The 19,223-nt window shown below is 32.2% G+C and overlaps 1 protein-coding gene across 4 annotated transcripts; it reads right to left on the bottom strand.

The window, feature by feature from the left end:
* Positions 1–4,858: 4,858 nt before the first annotated feature.
* On the bottom strand, positions 4,859–18,746 carry LOC8258743 (aarF domain-containing protein kinase 1). Of its 4 annotated transcripts, none has more exons than XM_048374862.1 (16): positions 18,393–18,745; positions 18,191–18,274; positions 17,658–17,798; positions 17,494–17,564; positions 16,193–16,286; positions 11,251–11,328; positions 10,368–10,434; positions 9,206–9,291; positions 9,033–9,083; positions 8,497–8,544; positions 8,073–8,193; positions 7,789–7,936; positions 6,123–6,260; positions 5,900–6,012; positions 5,558–5,629; positions 4,859–5,464 (listed from the first exon to the last, which is right to left on the bottom strand). In XM_048374862.1, the coding sequence occupies exons 1-16, from the start codon at positions 18,663–18,665 to the stop codon at positions 5,373–5,375; spliced, it is 1,677 nt and encodes a 558-aa protein (XP_048230819.1). In that variant the 5' UTR covers positions 18,666–18,745; the 3' UTR covers positions 4,859–5,372. The 4 variants fall into 4 exon arrangements, with proteins under 4 accessions (XP_048230819.1, XP_002528516.2, XP_048230821.1 ...); XM_002528470.4 differs by having other exon boundaries at positions 7,789–7,969; positions 18,393–18,744; XM_048374864.1 differs by lacking the exon at positions 11,251–11,328 and having other exon boundaries at positions 7,789–7,969; positions 18,393–18,743.
* Between the last annotated feature and the right edge of the window lie 477 nt (positions 18,747–19,223).

Here is a 19,223-nt window from a genome sequence, read left to right as displayed (position 1 = left end):
GTTGCTACAATTGGTGTATAGATCCATCATCTACCCAAAATGAATTTTAGAAGATGTGCCCATAAAAGTTGGAGATTACTTTGTACCGGGAGATTTCATCATCTTAGAGATGGAGGAAGACCATCAAATTCCAATAATTTTAGGGCGTCCTTTCCTAGCAATAACCGATATAGATGTCAAACGAGAAAAAATCTTGCTCGAAATAGAAGATAATAAAGTGGAGTCTGACGTCTTCAAAATGGCAAAGCAAACTACATTAATGGGTTCGTGCTTTAGAGTGGCTATAAGACAGAGTTGTGTACAGGAGTGTTTAATAAATAACTCATCAGTGATCCATCTAAAAATGTTTAGTCCTTGATGCAAAAGAAGATGACATCAATCAAAATGTGGGAGCTAAAAGACTTCTCTAATGTAATGAACTTGAGGAGTTTATGATGGATGCTTATGAGAATGCAAAGACCTACAAAAGAAGAATTAAGAAGTCGCAAGATAAGCATCTACAAAAGCTTAAAGAAGGAGATTTAGTGCTTCTTCTTAATCCAAGACTTAAGTTTTTTTCGGGAAAATCTAAGTTAAGATGGTCTCGACCCTTCAGAATTAAGTAAATTTTTCCACATAGAGCCATTGAACTCACAAATAAGGTAAACGAAACAGTCAAAGTCAATGAACAATGCTTTAAGCTCTTTGACATGGAGAGTATAGCCTATAGAGTGTCTCTTGCACACTCAACGATCCCAATTGAGATCATAGCAGTTTGGTCAAGCTAATGACTTTAAATTAGTGCTAATTGGGTGCCGTTATAGAAGGGGCAATAGCTTTAGGCTAGTGTTCATTAGAATTTGTTAGAATAATGGTATGACTTTAAATTAGTGCTAATTGGGTGACGTTATAGAAGGGGCAATAGCTTTAGGCTAGTGTTCATTAGAATTTGTTAGAATAATGGTATGACTATATATTTCTAAAAATTTAAAGACCTTGTAGCACTTATGCAAAAAACTTTCTAGATTATTATTATGGTAGTATATGGCACTCACAACATGTGCACAAGAGATTCCTGTTAAATCCAATCTTCTACAAGTACATATCCTTTCTTTCTATCCATAACATACTGCCCACCAAGACGTACAACTTGATATTTGTCTCTCTTTAAGCATTTATTAGTATATTTAGTACTGCCCTCTTTCGAATTTTCCAATTTCTTATAAATTTTAGGGCAAAACTCAATTGTCATTCTCAATATTGTATCTCTTTTCATATGTATTCTCTTAATTCACACAACATTCTTGTTAGAAATAGTAAGGTAACTCTGTATGCAAAACCCACAACCTTTCTTGCATTTTGCTTTGCATTTCGTTTTTGTATTGGGTCCAAAAATCACTTAATCTCTAGTTCTAATGGCTGAGATTTTTACAGCTTCTTTGAACTTCCTAAATGAGCTAAAGAGCATGCCTATTTTAAACTTTGGATTGTACATGTTATTTTCCTCATTGAAAACATCCCACTCAGACTTCTTTAATCCCTTATCACGTTTATCATCACTTGATGAGCAAGACCTCAACTCATCAGAAGGAGCATATACAATTTCATATGATTCATTTCCTAAATCCTCAACTCTAGAATTAGCACCTACAGAAGTCCCATTACTTTCGATCTCCTTGTCTACATATTGTTCAAATAGTCCATCATCATTATTCATATCAGATTCTATTACATCACAATCTAAATCTACAAAATCACTATTATGTGAATCCTTTTCTCTCTATCACTACTTTTACCTGTATTATACCCTTCATCATCTGCATTATCAGCCACATTTTCTATATTTGGTAAATTAGCTATATTTTTGTCTAACTGCATCATTATTAGAACCATTTTTTTTCCTACAATATATATGCATAACTTTTATGTCATCAATAAACAATGACATCTCAATAGCATCACTATCAATTTTTAAATTACTACACCCACCAAAAACTGTATTTTTTAATTTTTCCATATAATATTGTAATCTCGAGGCCTCAATTCAAGTTTGGTAGCCATATCATCAATTTTGAACTTAGATATTTTATCACCTGAACAGAAATTTATCCACCCAACATCAATACACCTATTCCTAACATTTAGAGTATTCTATTATATTGAGAAATAATCAGGATCGCCTGGAAAAGAAAAGGTTCATAGTGAACAACAATAGGAAGAAGCTTCAAACAGAAAATGAAATACATAATAAGTAGTCCAAAAAACTTATAGTATGTTGGCAGTTCCCCCTCACTCTTTCACTATTCAAGAGACATTGTCAGCTTTAATCGAGCATAAGGTTGGACACAGCATGCGCCAATCGAGTTGAAGGGTGGAGGTAGCGAGCTGAAATCGAGCATAATGGTGGATGCAACAACCTTAAATCGAGCTAAAAGTTAGCTATAGTCGAGCTAAAGCTTTGAGAATAAGAGTTTGAGGTGGAGAAATAAAGAGGCTATCAAATTAGAGGAGAGGTAAAAGGGTATAGATTAAATTAGGTTACGTGAAATTGGATATAATTAGGAATTAGGGTTTTTTATGTGACTAGGATTAATTTTTGTATAGGTGGGAGTTGTGTCAACATATATTTTACAACTCATACGAGATGTGGCAATTACTAGGTAATTCCGGCTTCCACCTTAGTAATAGACAGTCAAAAACTGTCATCTGATGCATTATTGCATAGTTTAAGTACTATTAATTGTGTTTATGGACTTGTGGTACCAATTGGATACAATATATATAATTAAGGTACCATATATGCATTATACCCTCTTTGTGCTTTCAAAGTTTTGCATTTTCTTTGAGTCAATATATAAACCAAAGCTTGTTTATTTTGAGATTTAGCAAATGAAGCTTATTCTCCATTTTCACACGATAAAAGGTAAATTCTTGGATATCAAATGTTTTGCTGCACAAATCTTACCTCATTTTTTAGTCGATCATGTTCATAACCGTTCTTTTTTTTTAAGCATGGTCTTTGTTCATATTGTATGCACTGAGTTCACCTATTAATAAAGCAAAAGAAGAAGAATATATGTTTTGTATATGTAGTTTAGTAGCTTATGATTTGGTCTCTGACTTGTCAGGTTATGTTAGAACTTGAAGTATTCTTTGGCACCTGGAAAGGTATTTGTTGAATATTGAGGAAAAAAATATGAACCGTTATTAAAATTCCGCCAAAACATAAATTTAACGAAATATTATGCCTCCATCTTTACCCATTAGAAGAGAGACCTATTTCTTTAACAGATAAATGTTCTAAAATTTACTTGGAGCATATTTATACCAAGAGTGAGACTTCAAGGGTCAATAAATCTCTTTACCCTTAATAAAATTATAGCTTTGAGATTGGAAATTGCTAAGGAATAATGTTTACCTCGTTTGTATGACTCGTTTTTATGACTGAATCATAAGATTCAGCATGAAAATTTAGTATCTTTCATGAATAAATTCTAATTTGGCCATTGACTATATTGTTTGGATTCAATTTAGCCATCTTCTAAAATCTATGAATACTTTATTTAACTCAAATTAGTCTTATTTTTATAAAATTGAAAACTAAAAAGATAGTGGATACAATAAAAAATGAAAAAAATATTAATTTTATATTAAAATAAAGTCAAATTAGTCTTATTTTTATAAAATTGAGAACTAGAAAGAGGGTAGATATAATAAAAAAATAAAAAATATTATTTTTTATATCAAAATAAATTATTTAAATTAAAATATATATATTGATATTTAAACAAAATATAATAAAAAAATAATTATTGCTACTTTTTAATATTCTTATTATTTTTAATTATGATGGTGAATGAGAGCAGTAGTGGTACCACCGATGGTGGTAGAGGTGAATGGTGTCGTAAGAATAATGATAATAATAACTATTTATTATTTAATTATATTAATTGTACTAAAATTATAAAATAATTTTTAAATATTATTTAAATGTTTTAATTATTTTTTAATTTCAAGAGTTATTTTTTAAATAAAATAAATTTGAGCCGAACATGCAAAGATTTAAGTTAAAAGTCCAAAAATACTTTTTAAAAAAAAATTTTAATTGAGTCTGAATAAAAATATCAGTTGCCAAATTAAACTTTATTTCTTTTAAAAATTAATAATGCAATAAATAAGAATTCGGCAACTCCCCATTGGGAAAGCAAAAGAGAACATAGCAAGGATACAAATCATTTAAACTTTAAACTGCAAGTGCTCCAATTGGTGGACATCGGACATTTATATCAAGCAAAGCACCCGGTCACCCCACAATATTCCTAGTCTTCACCAACAATGTTCTTTATTTTTTTATGAATAAATTAATTTAACACCCAGTTGGAGTTCATTAGACCGCAATATTAATTTAACGTAGCCATCCCTTCAGCATTTATTATGACTAGTAACAATAATAGACTTGATCGATACAAGTATGAGACATTAACATTTGACAGGCAGTCAATCCTTCATCGCATGAATGCCTCATAGAGGCAAAATAGCAACCCAAACTTTTCATTATCAATATTTACAATTACGTAGAATTAGAAAACAAACCAAAAGTTAAATAGAAATAAAAAGTAAGATACATATATCCACAAATATAGAAAAAAATTTAAAATTACAAAACATTAAAAAAAAAAAAAAATGTAAACTATTGCAAATAAATTGCACAAATTCTCTAGCTATGGATTGTCATATCTGGCCATTTATATGTAAACTATTAAATGTATAGATAAGTTGTGATAATTTCAAGCAAAACAATCACAATTAAACAAGATTATAATTAAAGAGATTTTAACTTAGTATCTTTATATAAACAATTGAACATTAAAAAACTAAATTAAAAATTTTAATTTCAATATTCATTCATTGTGATAAAATTAGGTAATACATAACATATAAGGAAAATAAAAAGTAAAAAATGAAATAGGAAAAATTAGACAAAGATAAAAGAGGTTTGAGTTTTTCTATCTTCCATCTACTAATATTGGTGGGAGTTCAAAAGAAGAGCTAAAATAAAGGAGGCTCAAAAATTTCCTAAGAGAAGAATTTTGGCCGGGGTCCCAGGCAATAACGTGAGACATCTAAATCACTTTTATATTTTTCTCCAAGCTTCTGAATTACTATATTGTTACAAAGATGTGAGCTTCTACGAATTCCTACATCGTGGGGCATATGCACTAAAGACTAAGCAGCAGGCTACTATCGCAGGTCATAATTCCTTTGGACAACACAGCATTTCAATACAACAGCATGCTTGCAAGTTTCAGTCCTGAATCCTGATGCACGCCCAGGATACAATTTGTCGCAAGGGAATAATGCAAGTTCAGTTCCACCTCTGGCCAAAATACCCCTTACACCATCGCAGCAGCACTTAAAACTGTTCTACACAAGGTATACAGAAACCGCTTTACCTCCTTCAACCAAGAAAGGAGATCCAGTACCTCTATAAATAGAGAAATACTGAAGTTTAGATCAAAATTCAATAAAATAAATGGCACTAGTAGATTAAACAATGAACCAAAAATGCTGTTCTTACCAACAATAAGCCGTAACCAAAGGTAACTCACATTTGTCTTCAAACTGGAAAAAGCATATTTTATTGCAGAATCTGAAAGCACAAATTAGCAGTTAAATGAAAATAAGCTGCATATGTATAACTAAAATAAATAAATTGAAAAAAGAAAAAAGACATTTGGCATATATGCCTTCTATGTGGAGATTGAACCTGTTCATCATTTCTAAGAATAAGGAAAAGTAACTCAAACCTCTCCTCTTTCTTTTCTCCTAACTTTTGCACACACATAGGCTCTTTCTAGTTAGCAAGAGGACTGACAGACATCTAAAGGAATCAACAGAACTAATACTTTATTACTTTTACCAGAGTCAGGATTCAACATCCGAGGGAGACCATATACTGCATATTTGGCATAGGTTAATAGCCTGACTCGCTGAGAAGCGCCCAACTTGCTCAGGACTGACCTCAGAAGACCACTGCAATAAAATGACCAAAGAACTGATACTGAAACATAATAATCAAAGCTTCAAGAATTTTGCTTCATTCAACATTCATGGTTATGAGACTGCACTTTCTTTTTACTCACTCTGTACGCAATATTGTGAGGAAGTCAGGTGGTAGAGACTCCATAAATGAAGATATATCCTCCATTGTTAAGGACTTCAGATCCTGCTTCAAAACCTTTTTCTCTTCAGCCAACATTCCTTTCCCAAGAGCTGATTTACTGTAAATAACATGATGCATGTGACAATACATCCCATTATTGCCAATATTCATCAATAAAAGCTACAATAGATCTCCGTTAAGTTGTTGCACATTAACCAGAAATATAGATTATTGTACTATTAAAAACAAAAAAAGAAAACTGAGGTTTTGCAGGGGATCAACAGAGAAGGGTAACAAAGCAATCATGAAGATCCTACAAGTGAATTCACCTACAAAAGGAGAAATAAGAGAAGACAAGTGATACACTTCTGTCACTAAGCAAAACACAACAGCTAACTTCTTGTCAATGGTTGTAAACTTCTATAACCACTCATCAATGTATACATCCTGGATACTTAAACAAAAATATCACTTGGCGCAAAGGTTGACTGCCCCAGACAACCGACATATCATACAGCATTGACATTTTTCTGCTCTCTTCTTCAACTTTAAAGTTTTCAGGCTCTTAGCCATAATTTTAAATTTAAGATCAGTATGAAAGGTGAGAGAGCATATTGAAGCCATATATATTTAGATCAGTGGACAAAGAAAGATCTAATCTAAGATCATGCTTTTGCTGAAAATTCAATGCACAATCCTTCTATTGAGGCTAACCTTGTAGAAAGAAACTCGAACCATGAAGATTAACAGGTGGAAACGACAATGTCTAGTCAATATTCCCCAAGGTCTACAGTAATTTATAGTCAGTAATGTCACAAACTTATGATTTCTTCCAACTTTTGAACCACTGGCAATTTTTGCAAACAAATGGGGACATACAAAGTGAACACAAAGTGGTTATTTCCATCTATTATCACCTGAATAAAAATGCCTGCAGTGGTGTCCTAAAGAGGAGAGCTAAGAATCCTTATGAAGAGAGAATTGGTGATTCACAAACTCATAAAATTGCCATATCTAACTTGATAACTAGACTGTTAAGAGTGATATATTCTGTCAAAAAAGCACACTGCACCACATGTCTGAACTGAACTGCAGATACCTTGAAAACACGTATATCTAAGAGTGTACATGCTTAACTATGGGTTTAGGTTCCTTTAGCTACTAGATCTGACTCAAGCATCCAAGATGTGAAAAAAGAAAGGGACATTTCTCTAAGCCATTTGATGTTGAAGTAGACAGTGATGACAAGAAGAGTCTAGCTACTGAGCTTGATGCTTGGAACAGGACGCATAGGGCGGTAATATCAGATGCACCAAAGAATGAGAAAAGATTGGCAGGCTATTCTTGCTTTTTCATTAATTTGATCTAGAGAAATAGTCTGATTTGCAAGAAGTGAAACAAGCTCCTCTAGCAAGTCTTTGTGGAGGAAGAAAACTAGAACTGGGTAAAAGATTAGGAAGAAAAGAAGAAATGTTAAAAATAAAAGATCAAGAAGAAAACAGAGGCAACAGATTGAACAACCATCACACATTTTGACACAGAATACTGAAAGGTGTTAAAAAGTTCTTGGGCCAAAATACAATCTGAAATTTTAGTTACAGAATTTTGATCACTATTCACAAAGCGAAAGGCTTAATAAAGAGCACCTGTGAATGGTTCTTCCTGTGAATATTACTGGGAAGTATCTAGAGTACTTCCCAACATTGAATCTTTCACCAAGCTGCTCTATTTGATGCGAGTCCTGAAGAATCAATGCCTTCCAGAGCTGGCAATAGTTGTGCCTGAATTTGTCATCTAATTGTTTGTAGATTCCATGATCAAGAAGAACTCCATGAATCATTCAGACAGAAGTATAGTTAAAATCATACCACAAGCCATAAGCTGTTTTGGTAAAAGATAATTTCATTTTAACGGAGTGATTTCAACATACCCAAGGAAAAGCGATTTGGACCTTCTGGAGAAATAAATATGTTTCCAGGATGTGGATCTCCATGCACAAACCCATGGATGAATATCATTTCAGCAAAGACTTCAACCAATGCTTTTGCCACCTACTATCCAAACAAAGTGATGACAGGCTATGAAAGAAGATTTTCTCCACTTTATCATGACAAACATTTGAGAGAGATTCAAAAAAAAGAATTATCAAATACTTGAAGAGAACCCATGCAATTTTCAAGCCAGAAGCAGAGCCAGTCTGCAAATTATGATTCACCATCATGTTTTGAGTGCTAATGATCCATAATATACAAAGATCATACATGCAATGTTCTTGATCATTTAAAACAACCTCATATTTGAGGAACTCATGTAAGTTTGCAGAATCAAAATCACAATGTGCTCATAAAACCCACCTTTCCAGGATTTATTTCCATTTCCTTCAAAAATTCCACATCATCAACCTGAAATCTAATGAAAATCCTGTTAATGGCACATAATAACCAAGTCACAAGCCTTGTGAATTTAACTGGTAGAGTGGTCTAGAATAACTGGCTTCATTCTCGGGGTTACCAACAGTTCAGCATAGAAGAAAAGGTGCTGAAGTGTAACATACTTCAAGAACCTAAAATGCCAAAAGAACTTAAAATTTATACAGACAGCCTAAACTAACTATTTATTTATCTGTGTGCATGCAATGTATGTAAGTATTTAATTAGTTTATCTTTTTGAATTAGAATTGGCAAGAGAGAAGCCTTAGGCTCTATAACATGTGAGGTAGAGTTTTAACGGAAGTTGGACCAATGAGTGACTTATGAGTCATTCTGTTCATGTTGAAGAAAGCTGAGCTTCTGTCTATCAACAATTTATCTAGAGTGATATCCCAATCAATTCATCCCTTCAACCTCAAAAGATCTAATGAAATCATATCAGCCAGGCTCAACAAACATACCTTGTGCCCATGGCAAAATTCCATTGTCAGAACCTGTCTTGTCGTCAATTCCTGGAAGCATTCAGATGGTGGTCAGCTTGGCCAAAACATAAACACAGATCAAGACTAGACAAATATTCAGCAATATAATTGATATTGTTTTCAAAAAAGAAAGGGAAAATTCACTATCCTACCCAAAATATTTGAGGAACCTTCACAATGTTCTTGTTTTTAAAATTTTTAGCAGTTCTCTCTGAATTTCCTGCCTCCTGTATGAAATCTGCAGAATGATGGAGAAGTCCAAGGCATTATCCCTTTTATGCATCTTCAAGCACAACTTAAAAGACTATATTCAACATTGTGATCTCAAGTAAGTGGCATTTAAGCAAGAAGCTGAAGACAAGTACACCAAATAGGCAATACTAGTACAGACACTCGAGTAAAAGAAACTTATAAACTTGTGTTTAATAGATCGACTTTTCATTTTTACATTTCAATTAGAACACCATCTTATTAGAGAAGTAACTATATATAGTGAATAGTGATCCCCCTTACATTGTTAACAAGATGTAAAAAATGGATATACTACAAATCTATTGAAGCATAAGCATTCTCCAAAAGTAGAAGTGGAAATAGTAATGAAAAAGGATGATGCTTCAAGATTCCTGAAGGCAGAGATCCATAGAGAAGTATCCTGTATTAACTACAAAGGCAAACTTCAATTAATAAATAATCCAGCTATTTTTTCCAACCACCAAAAAACAGTAAATACAAAATGGTACATTGGTTCCATGTTCTAAATTTTGTTTCCTATTAATTTCCTGACAGCTCTAAACTCACACATTTCCTAAAAGCTGCCATAACAAGAAACAAGGCGATGAAGAAAGATACGAAATATTAATTCTCCTGATGACACAACACAACAGAAATACCAGAGAATGACACTTTGTTAAGTCTCTTCTGCAACATCGTTATTGGTTATTAGAGGATCACAAACAAAATAAAGCCCACACCTTAGAATGTTAGCCTTCGTTGAGTTTTGAACGAAAAAAATGATACTATGAATTCAGGGTAGAGAGCACAAAAGGAATTGCAAGAAATTATTCTAGAACTTTTCAAAGTCTTCTTCTCCAAATTTAAGGACGGCCAAAAGGGATCTAATTAATTGTAACAAGGTAGACCAATTGTCCAAGCTCAATATCACATGCATACATAAATGAAAAATAAATTTTACACTTCCTTAGAACAATTTTTCTAGTATTTCTCTTTCTAAAACTTAGTAGATAAGGAAGAATCTAACTCATTTTTTAACAGGAAGAAAGACAGGCATAACCACAACTATTATATATAACTCACCAAGTTCTGAAGAAATAGCCTTTGTGAACTCTGAAATCAACCAGTCAAACCTATAATCAGGGAAAATCTGTGCAGACAAGATTTTAAAGAAAGGGTATTCATTGGGGCGAATGGTAGTAATTGAGCAACATCCAGAAAAGAAGCATACTTAGGTAACTAAAGAGATTAGATGAGATATGAATAAGTGAAATCCTACTAATAATGATGGTGCCTATAAGAGGAGATTTTGATGGTAGTTCACCATAGATTGAAAATCACTGTATTGACACGTGGAAAAAATAGAGAGGTTGAGGACATTATAACAGTGCTATCAATTACAGTTATCACTGCCCACTAGGCACTAGCTGCTCCAAACAATGACCTAGTTATATCCCCTTCTGTTTTTCTTTTTTCTTTATTTTGACTACTCTACAAGGTGTCATCACCTAAAAATTTAATCTGTTTTACTTCATTTCATTTTTCCCACTTAATTTATCTTCAAAACATTCACCGTCACCATTGTACATCAATACCTTTAAGACCCTGATCAAGTGCAATAACATAGATAACAGTAGACTTGCTATTCCTGTGAACTGTTTGCTGCTCTTCCTTGGGCAGCAGTGAAGGAAAAATTGACCACTTTTACCAATTTAAAAAAGAAAAGTTCAAAAGAAAAACCAAAACAAATGCATCTTACAAACTCTAAACCTGTTTATAGAAAAACTATCCTTTAAAATTCAACTGTAAGAACCTATAGCACAATTTTCTATGTCAAAAGCTAGAAAAGGAAACAGCTTTCTTAGTAATCATGAAAAGAAATCCACATCCAAAATCACTAGAATATGACATCAATACTGTGCAATGGACATAAAACTTAAATAATATTGAAATATTTAGCACACACCCATGCAACAGATTTTGAAAGGCATGACATTGTCATTGTGTCGATTGTCATCTGCTGTTCTAGGCCAGGGTATTGTACCTATGTGCAGAAAGGAAAAGTAATCCCAAGTATCATTCACAAGTCGGAAAATAAGAATGAAAAAGCTAATGACTATTAAAAATATGCACAAAATCAAGATCATAACAGCCAAAAGAATTTTTAAAATGATGATGATGACAACGATATAAGCCATTTAATCCTGCCCAGTAATCAACAGTTCAACATCAAAATTCACATTCATGATTCACTGGAGGCTGTTTTTATTCCCATAGCATTTCAAACACCGTTACTTTCTTCACCATGTTGATTTCCATAACACCTTTACTTTTTTTCTACTACATTAACGAGGGCAACTCTATACAATTCATAAATTCTGAACTTTGAAAATTAAAGTGCTAAAATACAGGTATTTCCCAGAATAAAAAAAATAGAAGAATTTGAGAGAAAGAAGACTGACACTAGGCATATATCATAATAAATCATGTTCTAGTATGTTTCAGTTTTCTTACAATAGTACGTCTTTAATTCCTCTAGCATTAGCACCACACTTTCACTTAAAATAATTTCTCAAAATTAGGCCATGTTAAAACTGGATTTAATCAAAGTTTTAATTTGACCATTGGAAAGCTCTAACTCAGCTTCTTGTCCATACTGAAGTTTCCTTCCTAAGCACTTGGTGAGTGGTGCAACAATAATGCTAAAATTTTGGATGAACCATTGATTAAAAGTAGCAAGTCCCTGAAATGTACAGACTTCAGTGACAGTCTTGGCTGTTGGACATTCTTTCATCGCCTTGATATTTTCTTCTCTACTCGAATCCCTTCTTTGTTAATGATATAATCCAGAAAAAGTTACTTTTAAGTCATAATGTTGCACTCTTCAGATTTTCATACACTTATAGTATTGAAGTACTTTGAGCACTTCTCTCAAACGTTCATTTTGCTCCTTTCGTCTTGACTGTATATCAGACTATCATCAAAATAGACCACCACAATTTAAAAGAAAAAGGTTGAAGCCCTGGTTCATAAGCCATATGAAGAGTGCTAGGGGCATTAGTCACTCTAAAAGGAATGACTAACCATTCATAAGAGCCATCTGCTGGCTTGAATGCAGTCTTTCATTGATATCCGAGTCTAATTTTGAATCTGATATCATGGTATTCGCTTTTGACATCAATCTTAGAGAAGAAGAACTAATCAGTCCAATTAATCAAGCATGTCATCAAGACATGTTGCCTACGTAAATTATGATATATAGGAACTGGTTCAATCGCATGCTAGCCATGAGGAATGTCTCTAGCAAATTCCTATTGATTGTCCTGATTCCTGATGACATCAAAATTTGGAGCAATAAGCCTGATTAATTATATTAATCTTTGATCAACAGTGAGTTTTAAGGCTCAAATTGTCGCTGCATAGTCGCGGATAGAGCTCCAAACAGCCTACATCTCTTGATCATTTCCCCGGTGGTCATCACCAATTAGACCATGGGCAACCATATAACTTCGGCAAAATCCAGCTCTAATGCCAACATTGGTCCAATAAGTAATTGATTAAACAAAACAAGAACCAGCTCTAGCTGAAATTCCCCAAAGAAACAAACATGAAGTTATTTAAGTTTTTATTCTTTCAATATGTCTTAGTAAATTTGCATGGAGCCGAGCCTATTTATAGGAACTTCCACCCGATAAAATCATAACACACTATCAAAAAGTATTATAATACCCAATCACAATCCACACTCATAAAGAAAATATTATAATACACACAATATAGCAAACACATAGTTTAGGAAATATAATAATTTAACACTTGGTTATGGCTCTGCCAAAAATGATGCATTGTTGACTTTATTTGCCATACTTATCAAAATTTAAAAAACGAGAAGATAAACACAACAATGTTCTTTTCTTTTGGATAGCGATTATCCTACTAATCACTGATAATTTATCTACACTAATATTATCATCTAACTCACGTTCCACTTATAATGCATTCCACTACTCCTCCCAGCATAAACATGTAGCTTAAGAGTGTGTGGATTTTGCAACTTATGAGAAATTGATTGAATCACATAGATTCAAATAATTTTACATGTCCAAGATTTTCAACATGCATAAGTTAAGAAAACAATTACATTACACCTAAATGTAATGAACTGAATTCATAAATTTTAACCTAAATATTACCTCTTATACCCAATGAGCTTCACTTAGAAATCAAGAAATAGAGAGTTTCATTTCTTGCTCCAATATTTTCACGTCCTCATAAACCACATTTTTATGCTTGGTGGTGTAGTGGTATACATTCATGGAATCCACTCATTCCATCATAAGTGGAACCTAAGTCAGATATCAATATTAGTGTAGATAAGTTGTTAATAATTAGTAGGATAATAAAAATCCATAGAATAGAACATCATTATGTTTATCTTCTCCTTAATCTATTTTAGTGCGTACTGCTGTCCAATCATGGGTGTCCCATCCTTTTAATCCTGCAAGATCCATACTTCACGAATAGGTCACACAACCAAACATATTTCAAGAACTTGCATGTTGTAAATCTATTAAGGTGTTGTTTGGATTGAGGGATTTTGTAAAGGCAAAACCCAGCTTTAAGTCCTTGTACTTCTCTACCTTTATTTTACTTAGGCCCTAATAATTGATTGTTTTAATAAATCCTTATACTTTTATTTTTATCATTTTTAAGTCCTTCCATCAAGGGCATGCTTATAGACGTTAAATATGCTAGTAAAATACTTAATTTTGGTTCATTAAGTCCTTAAAGATTTTTTTTTTTTTTTGAGATATCCTTGTGCTTTTATCTTTTCAATTTTTAAGTCCTTACATAAACGTCGGTTAATTTTGAGAGCTTCTTTCCAAGAGAAAACTTTAACGATAAACAATAAAATAAAATAAAAATGTGAATGAGGCGAAAAATGAAAGTAATATAAAAATATTAAAGTTGAGAAACTAAAGAGCAATTTGTCTCTAGATGCAATGTCATCTTTGTATGATACATGCAATTCAAAAAATCACCTCCTAAACAGATATACAACAACTTATTTCAAAAAGATCCTCACCATATTCTTTTTGGATGACAGTTTAATGAATTGCTAAGATTGATATTTATTAAGAAAAAATTAGCTTGCAAAACAAAAGTTAAGTCACACTATTGATTATATATTATCGGAGGAAATTCACAAATTTTTAGAATGCATTGGGATAAAAAGAATTTTTATAAAAAAAAAATCTAAATTTAATGAACAATCTTACATTGCAATTTTTACAAAAATTATTTTTCACATTAAATAAAAGAAATAGACAAAATAATAAAAATGAGACGGAATAAGTGTACGACAATTCTCTTATACAAATTAAAAATTGTGTATATTCAATGTAATGACATATAGTAAATCAAGGCCCAATTAATGTTTGAATGCGGAAAATATAACAAAAAAATTATATAAATTTTAAGGACCTAATGAACCAAAATTAAAAATTTCAGGGATTCTTTAAAATAACAAAAAGAATTCTAGGGACTCAATGAACTAAAGTTGAAAGTTTCATTATCTTGTTGGCATAATTTTCTTATAATCACTCGCATTAATGGCGTTTGTATGCACCCTCCTAATGGAAGGATCTAAAAGTTATATAAATAGAAATACAGGGATTTATTAAAATGCAATCGCTTATCAAGGACTGAGTAAAATAAACTCAAAAAGTACAGGGATCTAGAGATGGGTTTTGCATTTTGTAAAATCTATAGATTTAGCTTAAATCCATCATTTGGCAAATAAAAATGTGGCCTAAATCCATATTTTATAAACATACCTCACCTACTAAAATCCCTCATTTGTTAGGGTTTAAATTTCCCACCTAGTAGGTGGAAAAGTCTAAAATCCACCATTTTAAAATAATGATGGATTGTTATATTACTTTTTTATTCCAATATTGTCCCTAATAAATTTATTTTTATGCCAAAATTATCCTTAACTTTAAACAAAAATCCATTATTTTATGTTTAATCCGAACGATGGAATTATGAAAATCTATAGATTTTAAATCCATGGATTTTAATTAAATGCACAGATTCTAAAATCCCTCAACCTAAACAATTCCTAAGAGAATAACTTCTCAAATATGAAAACTTGGAGCATGTGTATGGAATACCATAAATCATGTATCACATTTGCATCTCTCAGAATCTCAGTTTTTTACTTAGTATATTTATTTGTAATTATGTTTTATTATAGAGATATAAATAATTGGTCAACCAATGAATATAAAATATTAATTATCATTAATATTCTCTCTCCTTTCTTGATTCTCGCACTTTTTTATTGAATTTATGATATCCTTTACAAATTTTCTAAGAGGGAAAGCATTAAATCAAAATCTTGAGAAACAAATAAGAGTCATAAGAATATTAAATAAGATTTACTTATAATCTGTAGAGCCTCACAAATAACTAAGTTAAGATCTTTATCTTTATTACCCCCATTGGTCGAATTGTTTTCACATGTGGTCTAAATCACATGCTACTGTATTCTTCTCCTTTCAAAATAGACTATCTCTTCCTCTTTTATATTACCATACAGATTACAATTCATAGACACCCAGTATCTAACTTGGCTTCACTCTCTTTCACTTCTATCTTATCATAACTTCAACATGGCAATGACAAAGATAAAGTATTTTAAGAAAAAATTATCAGTTTTAGTCATTCTCCTCTCAATGATTTTATTCCTCCTTTTATGTATGGATGACTTCTAATATTTTTAAGCTTTTGAGATCTCAATTATCACCTAGATAATGAGCTGCAATTTAAACAATGTATAATGATCATATAGCAAAAGGTGGGAACAACAAGATAATTGAACTGAATCTAAAATGCAAACTAACCTTAATTGCTACTTGTTGAGAATCTTTTAGCACAGCACGATGTACTTGCGCGATAGATGCAGCAGCTATCGGTTGTTCATCAAATGACAAGAATCTAACAAGTTGGGAAAAGAGAAAAAGGTCATTAGAACATCCTGACGACTTACAAACATTGCTAAACAAAAGGCAGTGCATTTCTGATATGCAACCACTCTCATAATCAGAGGAGATACAGGTTAAGATAGACTACTTGCTGATAAAGGCGCAAAAGCAATGGGACAGAGTCGAAAACGAGGAAACTAAGGAAACAGGAAAGAAATAATAAAGGTTCCCTTTTCTTGTTTTGATTATCATAAGAAGTAATGAACAAAAAAGTATGCCAATTACAAATCTTTATCGTAAAAAGCATCATGATATTAACACGTCCGGAAGCCAAAATCCTTTCTTAGGTTTCTCCTACATGAATTAGTACCTAACATGATGCACCTACTTCAATTTTGGAAAAGATGACAAGATAAAGGCACATGTAAATTCCTCCAATAAGAAACCAGAGAATGTGAAGGGTAAACAAACCAAATTATTGACCATTGATCAATTGATTGGAATTGTAAGATCATATAACCAAAATTCAAATTCTACCATAACTAAGGATAAGGCAACCTGAACGTATGAACCAGTAGAAGGTTCATTAGACTGGAAGTTGATGGTTTATAAATTAAACGAGTCTTTGATGAACTGGCACGCATTCCAAAACCTAATTCACAAAATCAAGCTGGCAATAAACTTCTATATATTAACCAGACACAAAAGGTATAAGTTATTTCATTTCCAAATAGAATTTGATTTCACGAACATCTATTAGGGGCATTATATTTATACATGCAATGGTTATAATTAAAACGCAACAAAATACTAACAACACATATTAGTATGTGATGCATGGCAGACATTTAAAAGTTTTATTTAATCCAAAAATATTTATTTTAATTAATTATAAGGAAACAAATCATGAAAGGAAAAGAAAATTTTTCATCGTACTCCATTGATAAATCCTACCTCTCAGAGAAATATGCATGCAAAGAAACTATTTTACACAAGATTTACACACAAAACTTAATCTTATACACAATACGAAAAATAGATAAAATTAGGGATAGAAATCAGCAATGGTGTCAGTAGTTGCCAAAAAATAACAATAGAAACAAGAAAAGATGTCACCAAACAATAATTCAAAAAAGGATAAATAATTTTCTGTGAAACCAATGGCTTAATGGTCAACTATATCCTTTACAGCATACGTAGCCAATTTAAAAATGGCTTACATCCTTGATAAATCCTGACCAAGATTGTTGATTAATACTTCCTTTATGGCTTTAAAATGACAAGGAACAGCCTGCAGAATTATTGACCAGAAAGTTAGAATACGAATACCATTGAACAGGAGAACAAATGAGCATGAGTAACCACAAGTGGAAAACATTCAGACCTGATCCTGTAAGGAGGAAAGGGTGGAAGAGTACTCTTTTGGTACTTGTCGCATTGCAGCAACAAACTGACCAGCTTTCACGTAGAAACCTTTATTGGCTTCACATAATTTCAGTATTCTTTTGGCCGAACGTAAATGAACCTAAATGCGAGAAAAAGATCAAATCTTAGCTTAACTCCAAAAGCTAGAAGCTATTGCAATTTTCTAAGGTGCAGCAATTTTTTCTTACCTCTTTTTCTATTTTTATTGTTTTTCCTCAACAGTATATCGTTTGTTCTGATAGTCTAAAAATGCAAAAGTACAATTCAACTTCTTATTTATAAAGCGTATAGCCACTTAAATCAAATCATTTGACATGATTGTACAAGGCTTCAATTAAATTAACAACAACAAAAGGTTCTTGAAAAATAAATCTCAAAAAACATAAATTAAACAAAAAAAGAATTATAGAATGGTTGTCGAACTTTAAAAAGATAAAAGGACAGTATCCGATTGCAAATTATCATCATAAATTATCTAATACGAACACAAACCTCAGACAGTTTGCGACGATACTCGTCGGAATCTTCCGGCAGCGCTAGCAAAGAATACTTATAGTCTGCAACAGTGAAAGCAATCTGCGCCACCAAAAAGTACAGAGTTTTAAAAACAAATTAAATTCAAAATCAAAATGCAGTATCGAATAATGAAATAAGCTGTGAGACATAAATTAAAAAGTGGAGAGAAGAATAGTACGGTGGAGATTGCGCGAGAAGAATGAATAACGGCGTGGAATGCAGCCCTAATTTTGTCAGGAAAGAGAGAAGATGAGTGATCGAGAGATGGCAGAAACGTGAAATTGAGGCGGTTGGCAGCATGGACAGTGAGGCCAGTGGCTGTTATTAGGTAAAAGGCGGTCCTGGCCTTCGCGGCGGGAAACTTGAATTTTGAGCTACACGTTGTCATTGTAATTTTCAGGGGGTTTGTTACTTTGTTGGTCGTCCCTGCCGCTTCTTTTGGAGGATACATACAAGTAGACCTGTTAAACTTTGGGCTGGCTGGTTCCGGTCTTAAAATTTTTAAATCTAAATTTAGATTTGGTCTAGTTCGACTAAACTTTTGATCAAACTCGGCTTATCATAGAAAATATATAATATTTTCTTAAAATGATTTAGACCAGAACAAATTTATTGGACGAACGTGCTTAAAAGAAATAACTTTTTCAAGTTTGTTTAAAAAAAATGGGCTTTTACATATTTGAATTTTGAATAAATTTAACATAAAAAATAAATGTTTAAATCCAAAAAATTTCGAGTAACCAATCTCATGAACAGGTTTACATAGAATGTGGCACAATGCATAATCGGAGACAATTGGGATATCGAGTTTGATTTGGGCCTATTATTGAAATAAAAATCTATCTTTAAAATTGAGTATTGTTTATTTTTAAATAAATAAATTTGTGTTAAAAAATAAAAAATAGCTCATTTTGGAGCTTAATATTTAGGCAAAGAAGTAAATTTACCTCTAAATAAATATTAAATTTAATACATCTAATTGTCAAAATTAAATCTTTATAATATAAGC

Source organism: Ricinus communis, chromosome 5, assembly GCF_019578655.1.
Source record: "Ricinus communis isolate WT05 ecotype wild-type chromosome 5, ASM1957865v1, whole genome shotgun sequence".
In the NCBI taxonomy this organism is placed as follows: Eukaryota; Viridiplantae; Streptophyta; class Magnoliopsida; order Malpighiales; family Euphorbiaceae; genus Ricinus; species Ricinus communis.
This window is presented reverse-complemented; position numbering and strand designations above follow the sequence as displayed.

What these genes read in the sequence shown, in the direction of transcription:
- LOC8258743 (XM_002528470.4), bottom strand. Translation starts at nt 18,665, where the DNA reads ATGTATCCTCCAAAAGAAGCGGCAGGGACGACCAACAAAGTAACAAAC. An exon ending in ATCGTCGCAAACTGTCTGAG is followed by an intron (nt 17,799 to 18,190) that starts GTTTGTGTTCGT and finishes TCTCGCATTTAG; the next exon opens with GTTCATTTACGTTCGGCCAA. An exon ending in AGGTTCCTCAAATATTTTGG is followed by an intron (nt 9,084 to 9,205) that starts GTAGGATAGTGA and finishes GAATGCTTCCAG; the next exon opens with GAATTGACGACAAGACAGGT.